The following is a 27,970-nucleotide window of genomic DNA, read 5'->3' on the forward strand; positions in this document are numbered from 1 at the left end:
ATACAACACGTGAATGGAGGGGTATGAAAGAGTGTGCCCTTGGCCCTCTGTATCCATGCATTCCACATCCGTGTATGCAATCAACTGAGTCAAAAATATTCAGGGAAAAAAGATGGATGGTTGCATCTGTACTGAACATATACAGACTTTTTTCTTGTCATTATTCCCTCAACAATACAGTTTAACAATAATTTGAACAGCATTTATGTTGCATAAGGTATTATACGTAATCTAGGTATGATTTAAGGTATATGGGATATAAGGTATACGGGAGATGTGCATAGGTTACATGCAAATACTTAACTTTTTTGTTTATATTTTAGAGACTGGCTGGAGTGTAGAGGTGCAATCATAGCATATCCCTGACCTCCGTGATTCAAGGGATCCTCATGCCTCAGCCTCTTGAGTAGCCGGGACTACAGGGACATGCCACCATTTCTGGCTAATTTTTTACTACACCATTTTATATGAGGACCTTCTGTATCCATGGATTTTGGTATGGTGGGGGAGTTTCCTGGAACCAATCTTCCATGGGTGCTGAGGGACAGCTGTGTATGCGTATATGTGTAGGGGATAAGTAATAACAAAAAAGAACAAGGAATATGGGGTAACTTTCCTTTTTTTTCAGAAAGGGCAAAAATTTCGTGTTGTGTTTTCTCCTTGGATGATTCTTTTGTTTTATATTTGTTATATTAGAGATTACATTCTAATAGATATTTAAAGTTTGAAAATGTTTGATAACATTTTCACGTTGCTTTAAGGGAAGTTTATTTTGTTTGTAAGATCTTTCTCATTGTAACATGACAGTTTCTTACTGATGATCCAATTCTACTGTAAATGCATACATACAGATTCTAAATTTACTTTAGGCCAACTACAGAATATGCTTTTTAACATTTACAGAAAATTGGCCAGGCACAGTGGTTCTTGTCTGTAATCCAAAAGCTTTCAGTGGTAAAGCAGGGAGAATCACTTCAATGCAGGAGTCTGAGACAGCCTGGGCAACATAGCAAGACCCCCATCTCTATGAAAGCAAAAAAAAAAAAATGCCTGGCGTAACGGCATGTGCCTGTAGTCCCAGCTACTCAGGAGGCTGAGGTGGGAGGATGGCTTGAGCCAAGGAGGTTGAGGCTGCGGTGAGCTATGATCACACCATTGTACACCAGCCTGGGTGACAGAGCAAGACTCTCTCTCTCTCAAAGTAAAAGAAAAAGAAAAAATTTTTTTACAGGGTATAAGAAAAATAAAACAATGTTACTCTATTAAATATGTTGATTTAAAGTTTCTTTTTTAGAATGTCATTTGATCACGTTTAGGATATCATTCTACGATATCCTAAAAGAAAATGGTTAAAAAAAAAAAAAGAAGACTGACACTTCTGGGTGATATTCACAAGGAAGAACAGCATCCAGCAACCAAAAAACACCTTACCAACAACAGCTGAGGGCTAAGTCCCGCCGACTCCAAAGTGTGACACATATCCTCAGTGGAGCTTTCTCCATGCAAACACTTCCAAAAAAAGAAAGTGCCTGGTAGAACAAAAACAAAGCACATCAATCAATGACTACTTACCATTTGGACTAACAATCTTACTGAATCACAATCTGGAATTCTAGAGAAGCAAAACATTATGAGGACAGATAAATTAATGGTGCAATTTGCTTGATTTATTAAAGCAGAAAGCAAATAATGATCTAGTGCTGTCTCTTTAGTAAACTTATTAATACAACCTGTTGAGATCAGAGTATCTTTTGTTGGCCAAAAAATACAGTACATTAAATCCTTTCATTGATTAAATTTCAAAACAAACTGAATCTCTGAGATGCTGTTATGTTCCTAACATGCTTTCTTCTAAAAGAGGAAGGATACAAAGAACAGTGTATTATTTTACGTACCTAAAGCCACATATTCCTCTTCACTTATCTTCTTTATGTTGAGCACATCCTTTTCATATTCTAAATATTCCAAAAATGTTTTTACAGGTAACACACCATCTTTATCATCAGAAAATCGAACATTTGTCCTGGTGTTCTCTTGCTTGTATTTCTCTAGTAATACCTGGAGCTTAAGCAGTTCTTTTTCATCAAGCCTTAGTAACACAGCCAAGTCCTTTAAAAGAGAGAACAAAAACAATAAACACAACAACATTCCACATCTATCAACCACATTATCTGAACTGAAATTCAAAGCTGTTGGCAAAAAATTGACTTTTTAATTAATATAATAGCTATCATATATTCTGCTTAAAACTTTACTTACAAATCACATTTCATGAGTAGGTTCTTTAAATAATCTTGAAACACTACATACCACTAGAGGTACCATTTTAGCATATTTCTTAAGGGTACTCTATTCTCTTCTAGAATGTTAGTTTTTTTTTTTTTTTGTAAGATAGGGTCTCATTTTGTTACCCAGGCTGGAGTGCCTTGGCACGATCATGGTTCACTGTAGCCTTGACTTCTTGAGCTCAAGTAATCCTCCTGCCTCAGCCACTTGAGTAGCTGGGACCACAAGTGTGTGCCACCACATTCAGTTAACTAAAAAAAAATTTTTTTTTTTTTTTTTTTTTTTTGTAGAGACAGGGTCCCACTGTGTTGCACAGGCTGGTCTCAAACTCCTGGGCTCATGTGATACTCCCACCTCAGCTTCCCAAAGTGTTGGGATTACAGGTGTGAGCCACTATGCCCTGGCAAATGCTACAATTTTAATAAACTTATAATGCTATATAATCAGAAAAAAAGGTAAAAGCGTGTCAAATGCAACTCTTACCATTCTGAGGAAACTAAATATTTGAATTTAAATGCTTAGTTATCAAGCAGTATAAACACTATAAAATAAAAACATAGAAAAACATTTCTTATTTTATCTACATATAAGTCCTGTATGCGGCTCTCAGGGATATAACCTGCTAGGCTTTCAAATTATTTTTATATACCATATGTACAAAAAAATACCATGGATGGGCATAGTGGCTCATGCCTCAAATCTCAGCACTTGTAAAAATAATGTAAATTTAGCAGAAAGGTACAGAGAGCTACCAGGAGGCTTGGTAAAGAAAATACACATTTAAAGTTTTAAAAAAATTCTTTTTATTTTTCTTTTTGAGACAAAGTCTCATTCACTCTGTGGCCCAGGATGGAGTGCAGTGGCACAATCTCAGCTCACTGCAACCTCCGCCTCCTGGGTTCAAGTGATTCTCCTGTCTCAGACTCCCGAGTAGCTAGGATCACAGGCACATGCCACCACGCCCAGCTAATTTTTGTATTTTTAGTAGAGACGGGGTTTCACCATGTTGGACAGGATGGTCTCGATCTCCTGATCTGTGATCTGCCCACCTCGGCCTCCCAAAGTGCTGGGATTACAGGCGTGAGCCACTGTACCCTGTCAAAAAAATTCTTAATTTTCAGCTTTTTACTGCTGATTTTAAAAAGTAAAACTAATCAGAGAGATTATTTTATATAATGTAAAATTTGGGATTACTCACATTATCAGAGAATGGTGTGTCTAAATGAAAATCGCTAGAATTTAACTCACTGACAGCCTCATAAAGTTGCAGCAATTTTAGTTTATTGGCACAAAACTGCAGCAATCCTTCGTCAACAGACTCAAGTTCTAAAGGCAGAAGAAAAAGTATATTTAAGACACATGCTTAACAGACTCATGAACAGGCTTTTCTTTCATTACATCTCTCAATATTACATAATTCTCTGATGCTCTGATGTATTAAATATTGAGATGCTTAAGCTATACCAGATTTTGAAAGCAAAGATAATTTTTATGTCATGACAAAATATCTAACTTTGTAAATAAAATGAAATGCTCTAAAAGTAGGGGGATAAAAAAGAAAGAAAAGAAGGCAGAAGTATCTTCATCTATTACTTAAAATTTAAAGAAATTATCTGAAAATACCTTTGAAAAGATTTTCCCTGACTCCATAATTCATATAGTATATCAATATTTACATCTAATATAAAACAACTATTTATTCTTTAAAAAGGGAGACACTGAAAATCCCCCCAAATCTTATTTTAAATATAGTATCATGGAATATTGTTCCAAGTTCTTAGAGCCATAATGAAACTGACCATACAAAATAATTAAAGTTTTTAGGAATCTTAATTTTACACGGAGCTTGAAACTGATGATTTTATACATCTCCAACAACGGTATCTGGTTTACTACCAGACGAGTGAAAGGTAACTGCTCACTTACCACATTTTGGGATTTTGTTAATGCCTTGAGGGGTAGGAGGGCTTTAAGTATGCTATGTTTTTAAAAAGAGGTGTTTATTTCTGACAAGTGGTATACACTAAAGGAGTTCACTATTTGCCAATGTCAGTTTTATGTAGCTGTTAAAAAAAGGTTGAACAAGAGTCTCAAAATTAGGACGCTTGAAGCCCTGAAAGAACAAATTAGAACGTGTTGAGTAAGCCACTCTACACTGGCTCACGCGTAATTCAAACACAAGGCTGGTTTTACACAATTAATATGACAAGCAAGAGTCACAGCCAGATGACCCCAGTCCACTGAACACGATAATTTAACTGACGCCAGGAATTAAGAATAAATTGAATTTTTACTAGTTCAGTTGGATAGAATATGCTGTTACAACCCCAGTTTCAAGGGTAATCCTTTTTCAGACAAATACATTTTGACTGACTGATTGATTGATTTTAAAGAATAATGTGATGGTACAGACAAATTTTGAGCAGCAAAAAATGATCAGAAAATTCAGAACTAACAATCTGATTGTTGTCTGTGATTCTGGAAGTCCTTAACTCTGTTCATGAGGGAAACTGATGGGAAAATACAGATGTTATACACTAATAGAACATTAATACAAAGTACAAATATTTTTTATTATTATCTTGATCTAAATGACACTATGTGCCCCCCTAGAGAAATCTGTTCCCTCTTGTGAAGCCAAAGAAAAGACAACGGCAGCAAGAGAACTTGGCTGCTTTTCCCATACCACCAGACAACTTCCCCTTCATTCCAATGGCTTTCACGGTGTTCTACAGCTAGATAAGAAAAACAACTTATTCTATACTGACATCGTTCCTCACAATTAAAAAAAAACCTTTCCAATAACAAACAGTCAACACATTCACAGACAGCTTAGATGAACATCAACTACATACATTAAACAGGGAATAAATAAGATTCCTCATTTCATATCTATATCTATATCTATATATATCTTCCATATTAAAGTAACATCTTTATATATATCTTTATATATATATATGTGTATATATATATCTTCCATATTAAAGTAACATGATGGTATCATAAAGTCAGTAGCTTTCTATAATCAGCATTACAAAATTTGAGTTGAGAACATAACCTCCTCTCAGTACAAACTCTATTACCTTGATTTTTTAAAGTGTCCATTAAAGTCTGAGTGATGTTTCTAAGGCAAAAAAATGGTAAACGTTCACTTGCCAAAATGCTTTCCAAAGCCTAGAAGAAAGATATTGAATAACTCTAGTAATTATAATGCAATGATTTTTTTATCTTGTATTTATGCCCGTACTTTCACAAATTTCAAAGGGAAGCTCTATATTTAAGATGTTTTAGTGTACATACCTTACATCTCAAGTTGCATTGTGAAGTAATATACAATCAACTTCATGTCACCAAATATGATATAAATGACAAAAAGTCCAGGCTGAGAATAAAACAACTAAAAGGCAACAGCTACTTAACAGAATAGCCAAATCCAAACAGGAACAAAGATAAGATATTTACCAAAAGAAGAGTTTGAATTTGCCTATACTATCTAAGCATAAATGAAAAGCAGAGGTTATTGACACATCAATAACAAAAGTTGCCAACAACTTAGTTATAGATTCATTACTGCATTTGTGATGGCAGACAGAATGTACAGGCCATGCTAGATAGATACAGTACCTACCCTACCCTACCTCCCTCTCCTCACCCCCACAGATATTTAAGATTATTCATAACAAGTCCCAAAATCTCTCTTCATGCCTAAAGTAGCAAGTAGCAGAAACATCAATGAGTCAGACACAGCAGATAAAGGTCATATTTATCCTTTCATATTAGCACATTACATTGGATTTTAATCAATGAGATTAAATAGTTTAAAAAGCAGGCTGAGAATGTAGGATGAGACAAATATCTGATCATAACACAAGAACCTGTGTGTTTGTGCAGGAGAAATGGGCTTACAGGGTGGCTCAAGACGTTGGTCAGGCCTATAATGAAGCAACTACCTGGAAGCAATAAAGAAAGTAACTAAAAAAGGCAAGAACCCAGGACAAGCGTAACCGGCTCCTGTTCTGCCTATGATTACACAGGCTAGCAGCTAGCTTACTTTCTTCCTCATTATTCAGTCTCCCAAATCCTAAACCGGTTTCTTCCCTCCCTTTAGTCAGTCTCACAAGACATATAACTTTGTTACTGGGCTTTCCAGCGTTTTTAATAAAATTCACAGCTTCATACATGATTCAGAAGTATTGTTTTAAAAAAAAGAAAATCAAGAAGACAGTTTGCATTATGCTGGTTTCCCAATTTTGCTATTCTATAATTTAAAATAAGAAGAAAGATGACATCAAAATGAGAAGAACTGTGTGGGTTACGGCCCTTTCTACTACAGATGTCTCCAACTGTCTCTCTCGATGCCCACTTTGTCATCATCATGTCATTTTTAGTAACTGAGACTTTGCCCTGAGGAAAATGAGAGCCAATCAGCATTGTCAGTAGAATGGAAAACATGATTAAAAACCACGCAGACTTTTCTGTTCTACAATAACACCATAAAAAGTGTTTTAAAAACGGACTGTAACAGAAACCACTATTCACTAAATTCTCCCATGTAATAGCTGTAAAATAATAAGAAACATACATATTGGTCTATGGCCCCGGTACCTGACACAGAGTTCCTGTAATTTCCTGAACAATGGGTGTGCTAGCAGTTTATTTTGCTCTAATGTTTGGTCTCTGCCCTAGTTCATGAGTCAGAACTCCTAATCTCTTTGTAGACAGAGGTGCTAGGAGAACCTTTTGTTCTAACATTTGGTCTTTGACCCCCACTTTCTAATGGGGAGCTTCTAAGACCTCTAATTTCCTCGGTGATAGGAGAATCTTTTGTTCTAATGAAGCCTCTCATGGTGGGCTCCTGGAAAGCTTCAGAATAAAGAGTTGGTTGCCAGTGGAACCAACCATATATTCGAGGATTGGAACTTTTAGCCCAACCCCTGACCTCTGGGGAGCCACAAGTGCCTGAAGACTGAGTTAATCACCAATGGCCAATGATACAATCAATCATGCCTACATAATGAAGCTTCCATCAACACCCAAAAGGACAAGGTTTGGAAGAACTTCTGGATAGTAGAGGCTGAACATGTAGAGGTTCCTGAATAGTGGCTTGCCAGGAGAGGGAATGGAAGCTCTGCAACCCATCGCATATGATTTACGCTATGCATCCCGTCCATCTGGCTGTTCATCTCTACCCTCTGTGTTATCCTTTTAATAAATGGGTAAACTAAGTAAAATGTTTCCCTGAGTTCTATGAATTGCTCTAGATGAAACCCAAAGAGGGGGTCATAGGAACCCCAATTTATAGCCAGTCAATCAGATATATAGCTGACAACCTACTACTTGTGACTGGCATCGGAAGTAGGTAGAAGTCTTGTAGGACTGAGCTCTTAACCTGTGGTGACTATCTCATGCTATTATCTCCAGGTAGATGGTGTCATAACTGAATTGAATTAGAGAATAACCAGCTGGTGTTAGCTGGAGAATCCCCCAAAGAAATTGACTGGTGGGTGGGGGGAGAAAAGCCCAACATCTAGTGGCAAAAGTGTTGAGTGACTGTGTAAGAGAAAAAAAAAAAAACCACTGTGTATGGTTTTTTTCTTGTATTTTCACAGTAGCATTATTTTAGATGCTGTGAATTATAAAACTCAAGTATTTGGTAAGGTTCCTACTTGAAGGAGCTTAAAAGGCCTAAAGAAAAAAAAAGTTGGGGAAGTTGTGACTAACACACGAGATAATTAGAAAATAAGTAGTCATTAACTATCCAGCTCTGACTGAAAGTAGAGTAGAAGTTCAGAATTATCCATGGGGATCGAAGCATTATGTAAGAATTTATGGAGTTAGGACTTGAATAGCATTATGAGGGCTTTGGATAGGAGGAGTGGGAGTAAAAGAAATCACCAACGGTGACCACATTATAACCACGAGCTTGGCAAAAAGTAAAGTCTGGCAATACCATGGAATGTTGAGACTGTGGAGTAACAGGGACTCATACAGAACAAGTGGGAATATAAGTTAGTACAATTATTTTGAGAAACAACTTGCCATCAACTAGTACAGCTGAGGAAGCTCACACCCTAGCAATTCCACTCTTAGGTATAAACTCCAGAGAAACTCTTGCATATGTGCATGAGGAAATATGTACACAGATAAGCAAAGCATCATTGTTTGTAATGGCAAAAATCTGGAAACAACCTAACAGTTCACTGACAGGACAGTGAATTAATTCTAGTCAGCAAGTGGAATTCGTATGGCATAGTGAATGAATGAATTACCACGACAGCTACATACTTCCTTCAGAAACATAATCCTGAAGGAAAAACTAAAGCCGCAGAAGATACAGGGCATGACTCCATTTATATAAAGTTTGAAAAGACAGGAAATGCATCAACAGGTTTCAAAGAAGTCACACAGAAATGATGTAATTATACAGCAAAGAAAAAGAAAGAACCGCTGGGCGCGGTGGCTCACGCCTATGATCCCAGCACTTTGGGAGGCCGAGGCGGGTGGATCACAAGGTCAAGAGATCGAGACCATCCTGGTCAACATGGTGAAACCCCGTCTCTACTAAAAAATACAAAAAATTAGCTGGGCACGGTGGCGCGTGCCTGTAATCCCGGCTACTCAGGAGGCTGAGGCAGGAGAATTGCCTGAACCCAGGAGGCGGAGGTTGCGGTGAGCCGAGATCGCACCATTGCACTCCAGCCTGGGTAACAAGAGTGAAAGTCCGTCTCAGAAAAAAAAAAAACAAAAAGAAAGAACCACAAAATACTAAATTATGGTTACCTTAGGGGATGAGAGAAGGGAATGGGACTGAGGAGGGACACTCAGGACTCTTTAGAGTTCCTGGTAAGATTGTATTTCTTAAGGTGGGTGGTCATATACACATATTTCTTATATATATACAAAATGTAGGGATGTGTACGTATGTGTATATAAAACACACTCAGATGTATGGTTATATCTATTTTTAAATGAGACAACAGGAACTTCCACATGAAAATATAGGAAGGGATAAACAATAAAAACATGAAGAGAAGACTTCAGCCTGCCGTGTTTGGGGGAAATAGGAAAACAAATATTTTAAGAAGGATGTACTATAGCTACTAGCAGAAAAGCTCACGTATTATATACACTTACTTGTATTTTGGTTGCAGGGTATTTAATATCAAGAATTAATTCCTTTATTTCTGTTTCAACCAAATCTATAAAGAAGAAATTAATCAAGGTAAAATTTTAATTTTTATAACAGTGAAACATTATTCTGAAAGAAAATGAACACATCTATACTATCAGTGAGTCTAAAGGATTTTTGGGTTCTCTCGCATTAATCTTTCCTTGTTATAAACTATAACAGCCTCTAGATGGCAGACTTCATCCTTAGAGAGCAATTGCAGTAAGTACAAGTGATCACTTGTATCACTTGTACCTCACCTCATTCTGAAAAGGAGTTGGGCTCATCCATGGATTATTTTGATTGCTCCATTCACAATACTTTATTGATTCAAAAGATGATAGAACAATATGCTTTATGATTAGTATGACAGAATACCTACCAACATTGGGAGATCTTGTTTTCAGTAAGGCTGCTAGTTTCTTCACTAGGTGCATATCCTTGGCTCGTTCACTCTTCTTATCACTAAAACAAGACATATAACAAATTCTTACAGCATATGAAATTGTCTTCTTTCTAACTCTGACGCACTCCAACTATTTTTTCCTTTTTGTGTTTCCTATTTAACTTTAAAGATATCAGTCTAAAGACAAAGGAAACAACAAAATAGAACTACAAAACAGAGTACAGAGAAGCATCAGTCAGCAACACCGGATAACCTTACCTCAGTGCCAAATGGAAGGGAACGTTCACTGTTTTCACACTTCCAGACACTGGATCAACAAGACAGATCTGATAAGTCTGTGGCTGCCAACTCTGACTGGTAACATTATTTAAGCCCATTATTTTATATCCAGGATACAGTAGCCTAAAAAAAACACAAATCAATATGGTAAAAATATTAGAACAAGGAGAAATGCCCAAAAGTGCTTTTATTATAGTTACGGAACCCAACATTATTATCAATTTAGGAGCATTAATAAGGCAACTAAATACTGAGAGCAAACACGTAAGTAGAGCAGGGCTCAGCTAGCAGAGTTCTGCTTTGTTAAAAGATTCGATAAAATAAAATGAATACAATCAGGCCCAGGTTTCAATGGCAAACAAAGCATTCACCTCACTTATCACTAGGGCAATCTGAAGGAACCTTTCCTTTTGAGCCTTCACAGCATAAGTCAGGGACAAATGTCAGCAAAAAGCTAACTTTAATTCAGTAGCGCATCATGGCATTTTCCACTTTTCTTCTTGTTATTAAATAATTATAAACCAGGCACTCACAGGGAAAACCACAATAAAGAATACTGTAATTCTCAAACTCGGAATCTAATGAGGAGCTTTAGTAAAAGCTTTATTTTAATAAAAGCATTCCAATTTTTCATTTTGTAACCAGCACAATGCCAGCATTTGCAGCTTACCTGCAGTGCTTCCCCACATTGAAAGCTCCTACTCTAGGTCCCTGCTGTGTGCTCCACACTTCTAAAATTCCCCTTCTTGGAGCATAGATCACAAGGAATTGAGCTACTCGACTTGGACCCTGAGAATTTCCAAAGGGAGAAAAATCTGCCTTTTCTGGTACTCTTTCATGGAGGTCCTCTACAACTTGAATCCATCCAATTTGTGCATCGCGGTACCCTTAAAGACAGGGGAAAAGGGAAGTTAATTACTTAATCTAGGTTCCAAGGTAACCTCCTGAAGTACTCTGGAATAGTGGGTGTGAAGGAAGAAAAGCTATAAAAGTATATTTTTTTATTATGGAATAGCTTAAATAAAAAATGGTAATAAATAATAACCAGTATATCACTACGACTTATCAAATATTAGTACTTTGTTATATTTGCTTCTGATCACTTTTTCTTTGTAAAAAGAAAATACGCAGTGGCTTACACCTATAAATCCAGCACTTTGGGAGGCCAAGGCGGGTGGATAATCTGAGATCAGGAGTTCGAGAACAGCCTGACCAACATGGTGAAACCCCTGTCTCTACTAAACACAAAAAATTAGCTGGACGAGGTGGCACATGCCTGTAATCCCAGCTACTTGGGAGGCTGAGGCAGGAGAATCATTTCAACCCGGGAGGCAGACATAGCGCCATTGCACTCCAGCCTGGGCAACAAGAGCAAAACTCAAGAATGGAAAAGATTATAGATATAATTGAAGCTACCTGATTACCCCTCCTGATCCCATTCCCTTCCCTTCCCAACCAAGCCTTTTGGTGATATTCAGATAGAGAGAAAATATGGGCTACAAGGCGACGGGAGGAAGGTCCTGCATGGGAGAAGTAGCTGATGCTGTCTTCCATTTTAGGGTGGCCCCTCTTACAGGCAATTGATTCTTCTTTCCAAGTACACAATGGAAAGGAAAACTGAATGCACCCGCTGCAGAAAGACAGGCAATGATGTGAGGAGTAAGATTGCCATAGGGGACTTGGAGCCGTCAGTACAGCTTTGTCTTCTGGCTTTTAGAAAAGTCTGGCTGAGTACACACCTTTGATATTGTTTCAGAAGACAAACACCAAGGAGAAATGATCTGCAGTACTAAAGTCATTTCTACAGATACTTAGACACGTAGTAAGTAAAGACTGCCTGCCTCTGTCTGTCACTGCAGGAGTTTTTTGGTAAGAAGGTGATAGTAGCTTCAATCTGGTCCAGAGTAATTTAATGACCTCAATCCCTAACTCCACAGATTTTAGAGGACAGACAAGATTGCACCATACATTGTGGTCTACACTGACATGTTACTATTTCAGATGATTCTAAATAATGTAATCATCCCTTTTTAGTCAGGGAGATAGTATTTTATTCGGGGCTTGACAATGTGTCCAGTTAAAAGATATTTTCGTCTCCCTTATAGTTAGATGAGGCCATGTCACTAAGTCCTGGCTAATGTAGATAATGGTTGAAGAGACTTTGGGGAATATCCTCAAAGTAGATTGACTCAGTTGTCAGGAGAAGCCTTCTTCCTTTCTGCTTCCTTCCTGGAATGCAGATAAGAGGGCTGTCTATGAGAACCTTGAGTGGGGAAGCACAAGGAAGAAGACTGTGTTCATGAAGATACTGTGGTCTGTTACTCAGGCCTGTTACTAACAGCTGAACGAAACTCCTAAGTGACATACTTATTGACACACCAGGTGGACTGACCCAAGCACTTGGATATAAAAGTCAAGTAAGTGAACATGGGTTTTGCTATCTTAAATGTGAAAGACTTGGCATTATAGATTTGGGGAGCACATTTGGCTCAAGAACGGCTTTGTGAAGGGGAATAAATGTAGCAGGGGCAAGAAACTGAACTCAGAAATCGACAATGACAGTGAGAATTGAAAGAAACTGCGTCAGGTAAAGGTAAAACATGGCTATGCGGTGATCGAACCTAAAGGACGGACCGACTGACTACTCGATCAGGTGGTTGCTGATCCGAGTTCACGGCAAAAAGATAAAAACATGTGAACATGAAGAATCAAACATAAAGAATTATCAACCAGAAGCTGAAGGATGAAAACACTGCTCAACTATTGGGGTAAAAAGTAATTCTTTTTCTGGATTGTTGTAAGAAGTACCTTTCCACATGCGTATTGCAATTCCTCTAGCTACATCCAATAAAATAACTCTGCCGAAATCATCTGTTACTGCTGCCAGCGTGTTACATGGAGACAGACATACGCTTTCACCATGGCGTCTAGAATCCGGAAGTCCAAATCTGACATTTAAAAAGAAAATAAAAGCTCAAATCACATTCCAATTCAGAAATATATAACACAATAATGAAATGCATAAATGAAATAGGCTGAATCTGTTTTTATATAAAGAAATATGAATTTTGCCTGGATTAATAGTTAATTTATTAATCACAACTGACATCTGTAATATAAGATATATAAAAGCAATAAAACCACAAGTCTATGTAGGTTTTCAATAGATACCCACAACCCTATACCTTTAGAGAATATAAAGTATACCTTTATTTGATTAAGAGTCATGCCATAGAAAATAATGTCCTCACCATCAACTAAATTTTAGAATTTGCTCCCACACCGGCATCTTTGTCTATTTGAAGTTATTCTTCCTAATCTTTCTCTTTTTTGTAAGATACCATATCCTGCTGAAACCAATCTGCCTGAAGCAAAAACTTTCCTTTTTCTAAACAGTTATCTCTAAACTTCTGTTGGTCTACAATCAACCTCATTAGAATTGTGAGTAAAATAAAAGTAAAGAGGTACTAAAAAAGAACTAGGAAACTCACTTTGAGAAAAGTCCCTGAAACAAAGATGCTCAAACTTTGTTACATCTATTTGAGATTCACAGGGCCATTGGCTAATTTCTTGATTGTTTATTAGGAAACGTGATATGCTACAATATATTTTTTAAAAAGATGAAAAAACCTTAGATGATATACTTCGATAAATTTTAAGAATTAGTTGGCTCTCTTTAGGTGAAGAATATCCATAAAAAGGAGGATAAATAAACAGAACTATTTCCCTTCACGGTGGTACTTTATATTAGGTGATATAAAATAATTTTAAAACAAAACCAAACAGAAAAAACCCTTCCGTCTAAAAACTACTAATAAAAAAGAAACAAAAATCATGCTCCTTCCACCAAAAAAAAAAATCTCACAAATATACTAATACATTCTAAAGCACTACTGAAATAAACAAGGAAGCACAGGCCAGGAGTCTTGTCTAAAGACTGCTTGAATACACGACTCCTGCTTTTACTTTTTTACTTTTTTTTTTTGAGATTGAGTTTTGCTCTCCTCCCCCAGGATGGAGTGCAATGGAGCGATCTTGGCTCACTGCAACCTCTGCCTCCCCGGTTTGAGTGATTCTCCTGCCTCAGCCTCCTGAGTAGCTGGGATTACAGGCAAGCACCACCGTGCCTGGCTAATTTTTGTATTTTTAGTAGAGATTAGGTTTCACCATGTTGGCCAGGCTGGTGTCAAACTCCTGACCTCAAGTGATCCACCCAACTCGGCCTCCCAAAGTGCTAGGATTATAGGCGTGAGCCACTGTAATCTACCAAGATTATATTTTTTAAAAGAAATCACTAAGAACTTTTAAAGTTTACATAACTTAGTAACAAACTAAACTTTTCAAAGAAATTCAACAGCTATCACTAAACCAATTTTCCTACGACTAAGCTAAGTTTATTTCTTAATAAGCACATTTAAGAAATACATCTTGAATACCTAATATGTAACAGGGATACAGCTGTGAACAAAACAGGTAAGAACCATTCTTCACGTAGAGTTTTACATTCTAGTGGGGGAAAAAAATCCCACCGTAACGGCTTTCAGAAGTTCCAAAGACTTAGGAGATCGCAAATCAACCAAGCCTATGAAAAGACCATAAATGTAACAGTACTCTTCTAAAAGGACTAAAATTTGAGAAGCATGACAGACTTGCCTTACAGCTAGTGGGGTAGCCGGCTCAACCTTTGGCTTTTGCTTCTGAACAGCTTCTTCTTCATGCTTACCTTTCCAACCAAGCCAACCACTGAAAAGAAAGAAAACTTAGAATAAAACTGAGCTTCCAGGGTTGTAAAGTCCAAGCTACCAAAATATAGGTTAAAAGCAAGCTAGATACAAATTAGATATTTTTATTTAATTGTTAAGTAATTACCTGGCAGCATTAAATAAAGCAGAAGTGAGTTTACTTGCAACTGCTAGTGCAACATGGGATAATAATGGTTGTGTGCTTCCCTGAAAAACAGAACATTTGAGAGAAAATTTAGTAGCTTACAAAGAAACAAACATACTTTCTAAATAAAGTTTACTTTAAAATACTTTGGAAAAGTTGTAAAGGCTGGACTAGCAACTCAGTTTCTTTCAGAGTACAGTAAACAGTTTATTTTAGGAGCAATATAATAAAAAGTTTTAACTCTATAGTTTAAAAATAAAATCACCATTAGCCTATGTTACTATCAGACTATCCCTCTTTAAATTCCAATTCATTAAAATACATTTTAAACTAGGATATTAAGATTACATTATTCTAGCTGGACCAGCCAACTCTTTTCTCTCTTTTTATATATATATATGCACACACATACACAAACACACACATTTTGATAAAAGTAAAAAGATATTTTGGACAATTCTGAGAAGCATGCTTTATAAGTGAGAAACAAGAGCTGCCAAATCTAACACTCAACTTTCCCCTATTTTAGGAAGCAATTTTCACCCTTATAACAAGCATAGCTGGCAGCTTGTTCCGTCTTTACAAATTCCTCATTTACTCAAATCCCTAGTGGGCTAACATCATTAATAAGCTTGAGCTTCTGACTACTACAGCAATATTTAAAGCTATCAAAGAACTCAGGGCTTCAGAAACAAAGAATTTTCTTTTATACTGATTTTAGTACCTTTTTAGTTAATCTAAATAGAATTTGGAAGAAAGCTAGTTGAGATTAATGTTACTTTCAATTAAAATTTAGAAAGGTAAACTGCTTAATCTTCTAAAGCTAAGAAGTCACCATATCCAATTTGTAGGCCAAGTTGTAAAATCAAGAGTGGCCTTACTCATGATCAGTGATAAAACTCATACCTCTAAAGCATAGAAGAAGCCGGTAAATGGATTGGACCCTACAGTGATGTACTGAGACATGGCAGGTGGACTATTTTTAATTGCTGCATTAAATCCACCTATATTGGAGGCAGTCTTCATTTGATCAAAGGGGGACAGAGTCATAATACCTAATGATAAAAAAAAAAAAAACGTGATTTGTGGTCCTTACATTTTTACTTCAGTTCCATTCTAAGATGCTAAATCCTTAGTTTTATTCAAACAAAAGTCATTTTAAGAGCTACAAAATCAACATCAGAAAATATTTTGCTAGGCACAGTGGCTCACTCCTGTAATCCCAACACTCGAGAGGCCAAGGCAGGTGGATTACTTGAGGTTAAGAGTTCAAAACCAGCCTGGACAACATGGTGAAACCCCATCTCAACTAAATATACAAAAATTAGCCAGGTGTGGTGGTGGGTGTCTGTAATCTTAGCTACCTGGAAGACTGGGGCAGGAGAACTGCTTGAACATGGGAGGTGGAGGTTGCAGTGGGCCGAGACCACAACGATTGCACTCCAGCCTGGGCGACAACAGAGCAAGACCTCGTTTCCCACCCCAAAATTAAAAATTCCATCTATAATTTCTATAACCTATAGAATATAAACCCAAAATTTAATTTTTTGAATAGATACAAAACTCAGAGGTACCAGAAATATATAGTCCACTTATATCCCCAAGTACCAATATACATCTCATTTTTTTCTTTTTGAGATGGAGTCTCACCCTGTCACTCAGGCTGGAGTGCAATGGTGTGATCTCAGCTCACTGCAACCTTTGCCTCCCAGGTTCAAGCGATTCTCTTGCCTCAACCTCCCTGAATAGCTGGGACTACAGGCATGTGCCACCATGCCCAGCTAATTTTTGTATTTTTAGAAGACACGGAGTTTCGCCATGTTGGCCAGGCTGTTCTCAAACTCCTGACCACAGGTGATCCACCCACCTCAGTCTCCCAAAGTGTTGGGATTACAGGCGTGTGCCACGGCACCAGCCCCAATTTGCTTTTTAGTAGCAACAACCAATATAATTGTTTCTTATGCTGTCTTCCAGAGGTGTTGTATACACACAAATGACAGAACATCAAATAAGTTGATGCATGCCTCACTTTTTATATTTAAGAAAACATCAAGAAGATATCATTCTTCTCATCAATCTTAGTATTCTATTATATAGACATAGCATAATTGATCTGACCTACTGGTGGACATTTAGATCATTTCCCATCTTTTGGCACTACAAAGAATTCTACAATATATATACATCCTTAATGTCTTTGCACACCTATATACATCTATCTATACTGTAATTATATACATATGTTTTTAAAAACATTAGTGCAGGGTCAAACAGGATCTACATTAAAAAAAATTTTTTTTTGAGATGGAGTCTTTCCTTGTCACTAAGGCTGGAGTGCAGTGGCACTATCTCGGCTCACTGCAACCTCCGCCTCCCGGGTTCAAGCAATTCTCTGCCACGGCCTCCCGAGCAGCTGAGATTACAGGCACCTACCACCAGGCCTGGCTAATTTTTGTATTTTTAGTAGAGACAAGGTTTCAGCATCTCGACCAGGCTGGTCTTGAATTCTTGACCTCATGATCCACCCGCCTTGGCCTCCCAAAGTGCTGGGATTACAGGCTTGAGCCACTGCGCCTGGCCTTTAAAAAAAATTTTAAGTACTGCTACACTGCATTCCATAAAGATGGCGCTAACTTACACTCCCACAAAAAAAGCTGAGAGTACTTGTGCTCAGTATCATTCCAAAACAGTGAGAACACACACTTTTGAATGTCTGCTCTGTGGTTCAGAAATTCCCAGTGTTTTATAACGGAGACTTACTTTTCATTTCCTTAAGACTCTAAGAGCAAAAATAGCTTAAATGTTGATAGCCATATGCCTGGGTGGCGTAGCGAGGAATACCCAGTGTCATTTAATTTCACCTGAATGGCAAGAGGGGAAACTGAGCTTAGAGAGCTAGGAAGTAAGGAACTGCTGCTATTCTAACATATATGGACTCAGGCAGTGTCTTCAAACTTGAGTACTCATACGATACATGAAGATACCCCATTGAGATAACCTGAACTCAAATATACCATAGAATGAATCAAGAGTTACAGTTTCTATTGTTCCATATACTTTTTTTTTTTTGAAACGGTCTTTCTCTGTCACCCAGGCTGGTGTGCAGTGGCACGGTCACGGCTCACTGCAGCCTCAGCCTTCTGGGCTCAAGCGATCATCCCACTCCAGCCTCCCAAGTAGCTGGGATTACAGGCGCAGGTGACCACACATGGCTAATTTTTTTATTTCTCATAGAGAAAGGGTTTTGCCATGTTGCCCAGACTGGTCTTGAACTCCTGAGCTCAAGTGATCCCACTCACTGTGGCCTCCCAAAGGGCTAGAATTATAGGGGCATGCTGCTGTGCCCGGCATTACTAATTTTCATATACATATATTGCCTCCCCGTTGCCTGAAAACTGTCAAATAATGAATTTGTACTTAAGATGAGTCGTAGGAAAGGAAATTCTTTTAGTGAGTTCATTAGCAAAACATTCGCTGGATTTATGGGAATTAAAGTGATCAAACGAATCCTTGGACTATTAATTCCCGTCTCACTTCCTAGAATATTATAAAATGTCAGAACACCTGCCTCATAGTCATGAATGAATCCATGATTCAGTAGACAAAATATTTTCACTACATTATAAAATTTGCATAAATTTTGCCTGACTCCACCAGAACATGATCAAAGAGTAAACTGTAAGACATATAAATTGAAATTTAAGTTTTAAAACAGCTTCTTTGCATATTCCCATGCAATACACATGGGAGTGTAAATTGATACAAGATAATCCACATGACCATTTTGCAATAGATACAAATTTTTTAAAGGATTCTAATTTATAGTAAGGAAATGGCTGATCAGTTCTTTCCATCCTTGCCACCAATGATCTTTTCCTTCTATAACATAAACCTTTTCCTTCTATAATGTAAATCTACAGATTTACATTTACATTTTCAATGTCATGCTTTAGTTCCTGTCATCAGCATCTGTAGATTCTTTGTAACCTTGATTTCAAGCATACCACACTTAGACCACAACCTCCTAGCTTTCCAACTCAATTACTCTAGAAACTCCCTGCAGTAATTTCACAATTTCGACTTTCAAATAATTAATCTTATTATTTTTTCCACTATTTATCAAGTACCTCTTGGCATCACTTCCGTTTTTATCCAGCTTAGATTTGTGTTCCATCCTCACCACTGTCTTGTAAATACTCACAACCCCCCTACACTTGTCTCCCCTACACATATACTCCCCTGGCTAAATCTTAACCTTGGTCGACCTAAACCTTCTCCACTCTCTGATCTTGAAGCAAAATAGCTGATCATTGCTAAGAAAAACAATAATCTCTGGGTTTCAAAGTAAGGACAACAAACAAATGGACATAAAGGCTGGTCCAAAATCCTCTGATCTCAACTCTTTCCCACCCTTGATCCTTTGAAACCTGGCTGTTTGAGACTAATTTCCCACAGTCTACATTTTGCTGACTACATTCCTATAGTATTATTTGTTTTTCTGCCCTCTATATTGCTACATATTGGTACTGAATTTAGGGGGCTGTTACCTTTCGAGTCACCGATTTTAGCACTATTTTTCATTAACTTAAGTTAATGGCTTATTAACTTAATAAGAATGGTGGTATGGCTTATTTACATCTCTTTCTCTCCCTATATCCTTCCAAAATATTTGTATCTCAAATTATTAAATTCCCTGTTTTCATTATTAGGAATGATATAACTCACTGCTGAGACACTACTTTTTATATTTCCTTGGCTGTGCATTTTTTTTCTGGCGTTATTATTACCTTGTCATTTAGAGTTTTCCCTACATCTGAGGCTTTTCCACACTTTGAAAGACATCAAAGTCCCTCTTAATATAAATTTCCATAAAGTCAAACTCATTGGATGATTTTCTAGGTCTAGTAGAGCGCCTAAAGAAGGCCTCTTTGACAAAGTGATATATAAACAGAGACCTGAGCGAAGAGAGGGAGAAAGTCATGTGACTAGCTGGTTAAAGGTTTCCCGGCAGAGGAAGCAGTAATTCTAAATGCCCTAGAGTGGGAATATGCTTGCTGCTTCTGAGGAACACAAAGGAGATCCACGTGATGAAACACAATGCACAGGGAGGGGTATACTGCAGGAGACAGTGTCAGAGTACCATAAGCCAGGTAAGGTTTGGCCTTGTGTCACAGTGAGGAGCAACCAGAAGAAGATGGTGTGTGAAAAAAAGGAGCAAGTTTGACGGGAGGAAATTAAGAATTCAATTTGGGATAAGTTTGATATCTAGGTAGAAATTGTTCAGTAGGGAGCTAGAAAAATGAGTATGAGGCTTCAGGACTCATCAAAAGAGGTCAGGACTCCATAAAAATGGAGTTTTTGTGTTTTCTTTGTTTTGAGACGAAGTCTCGCTCTGTCGCCAGGCGGGAGTACAGTGGCGCAATCTCAGCTCACTGCAACCTCTGCCTCCCAGGTTTAACCGATTCTCCTGCCTCAGCCCCCCAAGTAGCTGGGACTACAGGTGCACACCACCACACCCAGCTAATTTTGTGTATTTTTAGTAGAGACAGGGTTTTACCATGTTGGCTAGATGGTCTCCATCTCCTGACCTCGTGATCTGCTCACCTCAGCCTCCCAAAGTGCTGGGATTATAGGCGTGAGCCACTGCACTCGGCCTGGGAATCTATTTCTTATGTTCCTTGTCATTTGGAGAGCAGGGGGTGACAATATTTATTCTTAAGCCTATATTAATTTGGCTTTCACCCTCACCATTCTACTTTAACTGTTCATATCAAGAGTCAATAAATAATTCCAAGTTGTCAAATACAACAGACCTTCTTTTCTTGAATTCTACAAAGCATTCCATAGTAAATCGCTCCCTCTCAAATTTATATCTACAATCCCAGCTTCCTCCCTGAACTTCAGACACTCATGTCCAATTTGTATACTTGATTCCTCTACTTGAATGTATAACTGTGTCAGAAGTTAGCCTGTAAAAACATAACTCACTATTTTACTACCTTAAATCTCTTCCTCTCCTCCTCCTCCTTATTCTCATTTCAGTAAACAGTCTCATCATCCACACTGTTGCTCAAACTTAAAATTTAAGAAATCCTTAATTCTTTTCTTCCTATTTCTCAAAACCATCCCTTAGCAATTACAAAATCTATCTCAAATCTGTCTACTTCCTTCCAACTCCGGTGCCTCCACCATAAAGCCATCGTTCTCTCTTGCATGAATTATTGTAATATACTCCTAACTGGTCTCCTTGCTTTCATCTACAAGCATCTCCCTAAAGAACAAACAGAGAGATATGTTTACATGCAATCTCCTACTTAGAGTCCATCAATAACATCCATTGCATTTAGAATAAAATCTGACCTCCTTATCCCTACGTGATCTAACCCTAGTCTGCATCTGCAGCCTAACCTTGTCCTGTTTCCCCCTCACTCTTTATGGCCAAGTCACACCAACCCCCTTTCTGTTTCTTGAACACTCTGAAATCTTCAAGGCTCCCATGCCTATATCTCTAATGCTCCTCTGCCTGGAATGTTCTTCCTACATCTCTTTCCATAGATGGCTCCTTCTCATCCTTCAAGTCTCAGTCTGAACGTCATGTCCCTGGAGAGGCCTTTCCTCACTAGTCTACCTAAAGCACCCTCTTCCTTCACTCTCTATCATAACTTCTATTTATTTTCTTCATGATGCCCACTAACAGTCTGATATTACCATATTCATTCATTTAGTTTGTTTGTTTCCCCATCATCGAAATGTAAGCTTTATGAGGGTGTGTCCTAGCTTGTATTTCTAGCACAAATACTAATAGGTACTCATTTATTTGTTGAATAAATTAACCAGACCTTTACATAAAGATGTACATACAATAACGTTTATTGGACCCTTTTTAATTTTGTCGGCTGGGGATAAATGAATAGAATAATATTTTCTATCCAATCATTTTCCCTAGCCAGTTTCAATGTTCCAAAGTTTAATTAACAGAGCAGGGAAGTTCCCCTGAACTGAACTCAACACTTTGGAATTTTGTAGCATTTGCAGTCAAATGCTCTACCACTGAGCTATACCCCCGATATTTTGTAGCATTTTTATGCTAGCAAAAAAGTAGATTAACTGAAATGTTTACCAATAGCTTTTTATTACAGAGTATTCCAAATAAGAGCTATGCAGTAAATAGAAAGATGGCCTATGTGTCAGAAACCTTGTTAGCCCCTCTTGAGTCATACTCCTTCCTTTTTTCCTTGCTCTTCCTCTCCCAGTGTCCAGTTTGCATAGAATGAGCAGAACTTGACCAAGTGAACAAACACAGAGGAGGCGTTCTAGCCAACATGCACATACACCTAGGGGTAAAAGTGTATAGCGTGCTGGAGAAACAATCAGTGTTTCCTCCTCTGCTCCACTACACCTGGTCCCTTTGCTACAATTATTATGATGTAGTATCATAGCCATTCACATGTGTTTCTTCTCATTAGACTCCCAGACTCACAATTTCCAGACAGCAGAGAAGGATGTCTTTTCATCTCTATACCCTCAATACCTAACACAGTAAGCTCTCTTATAGGGTTGCAAGAAGAAATCTACTTTTATCTATATTCTACTGGTTTAAAGGTTACTTTTTTTTTTTTAAAGCAATAGGGTCTTGCTAGGCTGCTCAGGCTGGTCTTGAACTCCTAAGCTCAAAAGATCCTCCTACCTCAGCCTTCTGAGTAGCTGAAATTACAGGTGTAAGCCACCACACCTGACCAAGGTTACATTTTTAAAAGACTAATTTATATGGTCATTATATCGACCAAATTTGTCTGTAGAAAAATTAGTCAAATAGTGAGTGATTTAAAACAATACAACACTGTGGCTGACGGCATAATTAAATCTTTATTGAAACTGCTACCATTTCTTTTTGTTTTTTGTTTTCTTGACACAGAGTCTTGCTCTATCACTCAGGCTGGAGTGCAGTGGCGCAATCTTGGCTCACTGCAACCTCAGCCTCTTAGGTTCAGGCAATTCTCCTGCCTCATTCTCCCAAGAAACTGGGAATACAGGTGTGCACCAGACCAGGCTAATTTTTGTATTTTTAGTAGAGATAGGGTTTCACCATGTGGGTCGGGCTAATCTTGAACTCCTGGCCTCATGTGATTCACCCGCCTCAGCCTCCCAAAGTGCTGGGATTATAGGTATTAGCCACCATCCCCAGCTTTAAAGATACATGCCTATGATGCTCTGAATCTGAACCTCCAGATGTCTCACCAGAAACAATGCATTTTTTCACATAAGAATAAATGTTGGCTGGGTATGGTGGCTCACACCTGTAATCTTAGCACTTTGGGAGGCTGAGGTGGGCAGATCACTTGAGGTCAGGAGTTCAAGACTAGCCCAGCCAACATGATGAAATTCTGTCTCTATTAAAAATATAAAAATTAGTCAGACATGGTGATGGACGCTTGTAATCTCAGCTACTCGGAAGGCTGAGGTGGCGGAGGCTGCAGTGAGCCGAGATCGCGCCACTGCACTTTAGCTTCAGCGATAGACCGAGACTCCGTCTCAAACAAAATAATAATAATAAAGAATAAATGTCCATTTCTAACGAATGAGATACTTCAGCAAAAAAGTATAAGAAGTAAATTCCAAGAGAATTTTAATTAGTAATACTTACCAACACTAGCATGATCAATAATAGTGTCAATATCTTGTAGACCCCATTTCTTATAAGCTAATGGTGGTGGTTGTATGTTCTCATTGCCTGATGCTGCAGCTACCAAAGACAAAATAGATAATCCAAACTTAATTATTATGGATAAAATTAAGTTTTACAAAAAATCATTAAAACCATACTAATTTATTTTTCTAAAATTTCAGGTGATAATGAGGCAAAGTAATGAAAACAAGGCATAAAGTGAGACTTATTTATACCAAGACAATAATCATAAAATGCAAACATTTAAAAGACTAAGTTGGCTGTCACAAAAGATTCTCAATACAAACCACCGTGCTTCCAAACAAAACAAGGAAAAAGAGAAAAAAAAGAAAAAAAGAGTCTCAAACACTCAAGTAATTAAAGAAGACTATTAAAAATCCTATACTACTACTAAAAATCGAAGTGAATTCAGGCTGAGCACGGTGGCTTATGCTTGTAATTCCAGCACTTTGGGAAGCCGAGGCAGACAGATCGCTTTAGATCAGGAGCTTGCGATCAGTCTGGCCAACATGGTGAAACCCCGTCTCTAGTAAAAATGCAAGAATCAGCCAGGTATGATGGTGCACGCCTGTAGTCCAAAATACTCAGGAGGCTGAGGTGGGAAAATCACTTGAACCCAGGAGGTGGAGATTGCAGTGAGCTGAGATCACACCACTGCACTCTAGCCTGGATGACAGAGGCAGAACAAAAACAAAACAAAACAAAAGTGCATTCAAACTGCAAGTGACGTCAAGTAAGAAATTTCTCCCTCTTGACAAAGTGGATAAAATCCTAGTGATAGGAATCAGTGCTTTACTGAGTGAAAAACTAAAAACCTGATATACCTGGCAGAGTACACATACAGCAAGGTCTCTAATCTGGGTGACTGAGACCAGACTTGATAGAAAGATATGTTAAAAGCAACAGCACTGTCAAATAAAAAAACAAGAATGAAATGCCAGTCTTTAACCTCAGTCCCTTCACCTACTGAGTAAGAAAAGGAAAAGTAACAGTTACACCTCTTGCCATAGATTCATGCATATCCCATTAATTGGTAAGTTCCCATGATGCATATTAGAATACTGCTGAATTCTGGCTGCTTATTCAGGAAAGTGAAAAAATAATAATAAAGAAAAAATATAATCCTCTAAACATTGCAGATTGATAGTAAGGCCAATAATGATAACTTTCTTATATGCTGAAATAAATGTCACAATTTATGGCTAAGTAACCAGAACTCTTTTTACAGCAACTTACAGCAAAGGGGCACTAAGTGGCTTAATTCCTTACTTCCTAGGAGACAAATGGCTTTATGGTCTTATATAAAACAAACAGAAATTCAAAAATGGGGAAAAATCAAATGGGTGTTAATGCCAATTATAAAGTAATTGTCTATCTCTATTAATGAACTTCTTATCCACAGAAAGTTGCCTTTTGATATATATTCATTCTAAGTATTTTATATGTTCTCAAGATAATGAAGCTTATGGTGGGTTAAATTTAAAAAATTTAAAAGATCATGAAAATAAGCATAAAAATTTAAATAAACTTTTTAAAAAAGAACCACACAGCCAAGACTTCAGAATTTTACCAATCATATCAACCTGCTAAAAAAGACAGAGAAAAAAATTTTTTGCAATATAAGATGCTGCATTTATACTAGATTTAGAAATAATTTCGGATCCCAATTTTAGAGTTGTTAAAATACAGAAAAGTCTTAAAATCAGCAAAAATATGAGTAGTGGCACTGACTTCCCCTTTCCTTCTGGGATTGAGTAGAGCAGCCTTGGTGGCCCCAAAACAAAATTTAACTCCTAAATGGTTGAGACGGTTTCCTGAAAACACAGACTGATTAGGATATGTTTACTGTTTCATAAAATCATTTCTAAATTTAGTCTAAATGCAGCATCTTATATTGCAATCAAAACTTTCTCTCCTTTTTAGCAGGTTGACATGACTGGCAAAATTCTGAAGTCTTGGCTATGCGGTTCTTTTCTAGTATATGCTTTTTTACTAGGTCAGAATTTGTTTAAAATTTTATACCTATTTTAATACTCTTAAATTATTTAAATTTAATCCACCATAAACTTCATCATCTTGAGAACATTTAAAATACCCTTAATCTATATATCAAAAGGCAATTTTCTGTAGGTAAGAAGTTCATTAATTTGATAAACTAGTAATAGACCATTATTTTATAATTGGTATTATCAGCCATTTCATTTTCCACCAAAGTTAAACTTTGTTTTGGAGCCATTAAGGCCCCTCTACTCAATGCCAGAAAAAAAAGGGAAGTTAGTGTTACCACTCATATTTTCACTAGTTTTAAGACTCTTCTTTTCCATGTGTTCACAACTCTGAAATCGTGATCTGAAAATTGATGGTGTGTCTTTTACTGGCAATAGTTGTTCTTCTTAGTGGTACATAAAATAATAGCGTATCTTACAATCAATGGCATGTTGAGTTTGATGAAATATCTCTTCCAAAGTTGTAACAGCATTAGAATGTAAATTATAGGTAGTAAAAGCAGGAAGTCTTGATCATTTGTTCAGTTTTCATCCGTAAGTCTGAAAATAATATTGTTGCCCACATACACATGAAGTTTAGGCCTCTAGCTTTTCTCCATTCCGAGTGTTCCAAGTTAGCAAAAGGAAGCTCATGGTGACTCCCTGCTAGGTCCTGCCTACAGTGCTATCTGTAGGATCTTGCATTTCCCTTGGACATAGCAATATGTTTAACCTCAGTGAGGACGGGAGCAATGTGCAGTCACAAGGTTTTAGGATGTTGGCCTTGATTAGCTGCTGATCTAGTGAAAATGTGGTACCTCAGCCAAACGTAACTAAATTCTTTACCCCAATGTTGGCTGTCAATACAGTTGCAAATCTAAGTGGCCAAGCCATATTGCTGAATTGGTGAAGAAAGCCCGGAGTTCCTGTGCTGACCACGCTCTCCAAAGGCAACATGTGAAGAGTGTTTATGTTTCAGCCCTTGTCTCTACTTTACTAAGCAATCTACTCAAGTGCTCCCTTATCTCTACAGGAGGCAGGTTTTCCCATAAATCTAGTTCAGAGGGTCTTTCTGTATTTAGAAGACATAATTAATTCCATAAGCAGGTAAAATTAAATAAAACAAACATCAACATAGGTTAAATATTTCTTGCCCAAATATTACCTTTTGCTACCTGATTTCGACAAGCACGAAGAGATTGAAAAAGACTAAATCCATCAATAGTCACAATGGCAGCGGGATATAAGATACTCAACTCTTCGTTCTATTTAAGAAACAAGAAAGAAAAATATAAATGTTCTTAACTAGATACATCAAATAAGCTTATCTATTTTTGAATATACCTGAATTTCATGAATAATGTAAAATAAAAAATACTGGGACTAAACCATCAACCACCCAACACCCAAATCAATATCAGTCAGAACAACAGTAAAAATAGATTAAAAAATTAATTTCCGAGTGCCTTTCTGCCAAAGACCTAAAATTCTTTTCAAATACAACCTTTTTGTGTATGGTGAATAACGGTCTCAAAGATGCTGAGAGTAACATAAAGAATTACAATTTCATAAAAAGGAAATATACTTATTGCACAGATACAAATATGTAAAAACAGAAGAAAGAAAACTCACCTGAAATCCCAGACACGTCTCAACACATCCTCAAATACATTCATACACATTTGCATAAGGCTATACCACATACAGTATCCTAACATGATTTTTACTACTCAATAATATGTCAGTGACATTTTTCCATTTCAGTAAGTGAACAAATAATCTTCTGCTGGGGCTGCACAGCCTTTCATTATAGGTACCCCGTTTGACTTAACCAGTTCATACTGATGGACATTCAGCTTGGCCTCCTGCTTTCACCCTTGCTCTCTGGAATCCATGTTCCACACAGCCAGTGTGCTCTTCAGGAGACACAGCAGATCAAATCAATCTCCTGATTAAAACTCTCCAATGACTCCCTTCTGCATTTAGAATAAAAGCTGAACTCGTTAACCATGGCTGCAAGATCTGGCAACAAGAGAGGTCATCATTACCCTCAGACCTTTGCATGTGTTTGGACCTTCTCCTCCCAGATTTTCACCTGCCTAATTGTTCTAGTCATTCAGATTTCAGTTCAAATGTCAGTATCCAGAGAGGCTGCTCCTAAACCTCCATCTCAAACAACATACCTATTCTCTTGGCACATTACTTTCTCATTAACATGACTTCCTTTACGGTACCTATCAGAGACTGGAATCACCTTGATATCTCTAGTT

General features: G+C 37.5%; 1 protein-coding gene and 1 non-coding gene across 5 annotated transcripts in view; both read right to left on the minus strand.

Annotated features, from left to right (window-relative positions):
* RAB3GAP2 (RAB3 GTPase activating non-catalytic protein subunit 2) overlaps window positions 1-27,970 on the minus strand; it is a 110,183-nt gene that overhangs the window by 31,313 nt on the left and 50,900 nt on the right. For all 4 annotated transcript variants that reach the window (XM_078356494.1, XM_078356492.1, XM_078356493.1 and 1 more), the window contains 14 exons: window positions 26,866-26,965; window positions 23,674-23,772; window positions 15,936-16,084; window positions 15,012-15,091; window positions 14,796-14,885; window positions 12,951-13,090; window positions 10,813-11,029; window positions 10,122-10,265; window positions 9,840-9,922; window positions 9,424-9,488; window positions 5,373-5,463; window positions 3,485-3,612; window positions 1,896-2,109; window positions 1,432-1,529 (listed from right to left, as the gene is read on the minus strand). In XM_078356494.1, coding sequence (XP_078212620.1) covers window positions 1,432-1,529; window positions 1,896-2,109; window positions 3,485-3,612; window positions 5,373-5,463; window positions 9,424-9,488; window positions 9,840-9,922; window positions 10,122-10,265; window positions 10,813-11,029; window positions 12,951-13,090; window positions 14,796-14,885; window positions 15,012-15,091; window positions 15,936-16,084; window positions 23,674-23,772; window positions 26,866-26,965 — 1,698 coding nt within the window. The remainder of the gene's footprint in view (window positions 1-1,431; window positions 1,530-1,895; window positions 2,110-3,484; window positions 3,613-5,372; window positions 5,464-9,423; window positions 9,489-9,839; window positions 9,923-10,121; window positions 10,266-10,812; window positions 11,030-12,950; window positions 13,091-14,795; window positions 14,886-15,011; window positions 15,092-15,935; window positions 16,085-23,673; window positions 23,773-26,865; window positions 26,966-27,970) is intronic.
* On the minus strand, window positions 21,917-22,047 carry LOC118149601 (small nucleolar RNA SNORA36 family). The gene has a single exon (XR_004737173.2). It is a non-coding gene; the product is annotated as a small nucleolar RNA SNORA36 family (small nucleolar RNA).

This window comes from Callithrix jacchus, chromosome 19 (assembly GCF_049354715.1).
Source record: "Callithrix jacchus isolate 240 chromosome 19, calJac240_pri, whole genome shotgun sequence".
NCBI classification, from domain to species: domain Eukaryota; kingdom Metazoa; phylum Chordata; class Mammalia; order Primates; family Cebidae; genus Callithrix; species Callithrix jacchus.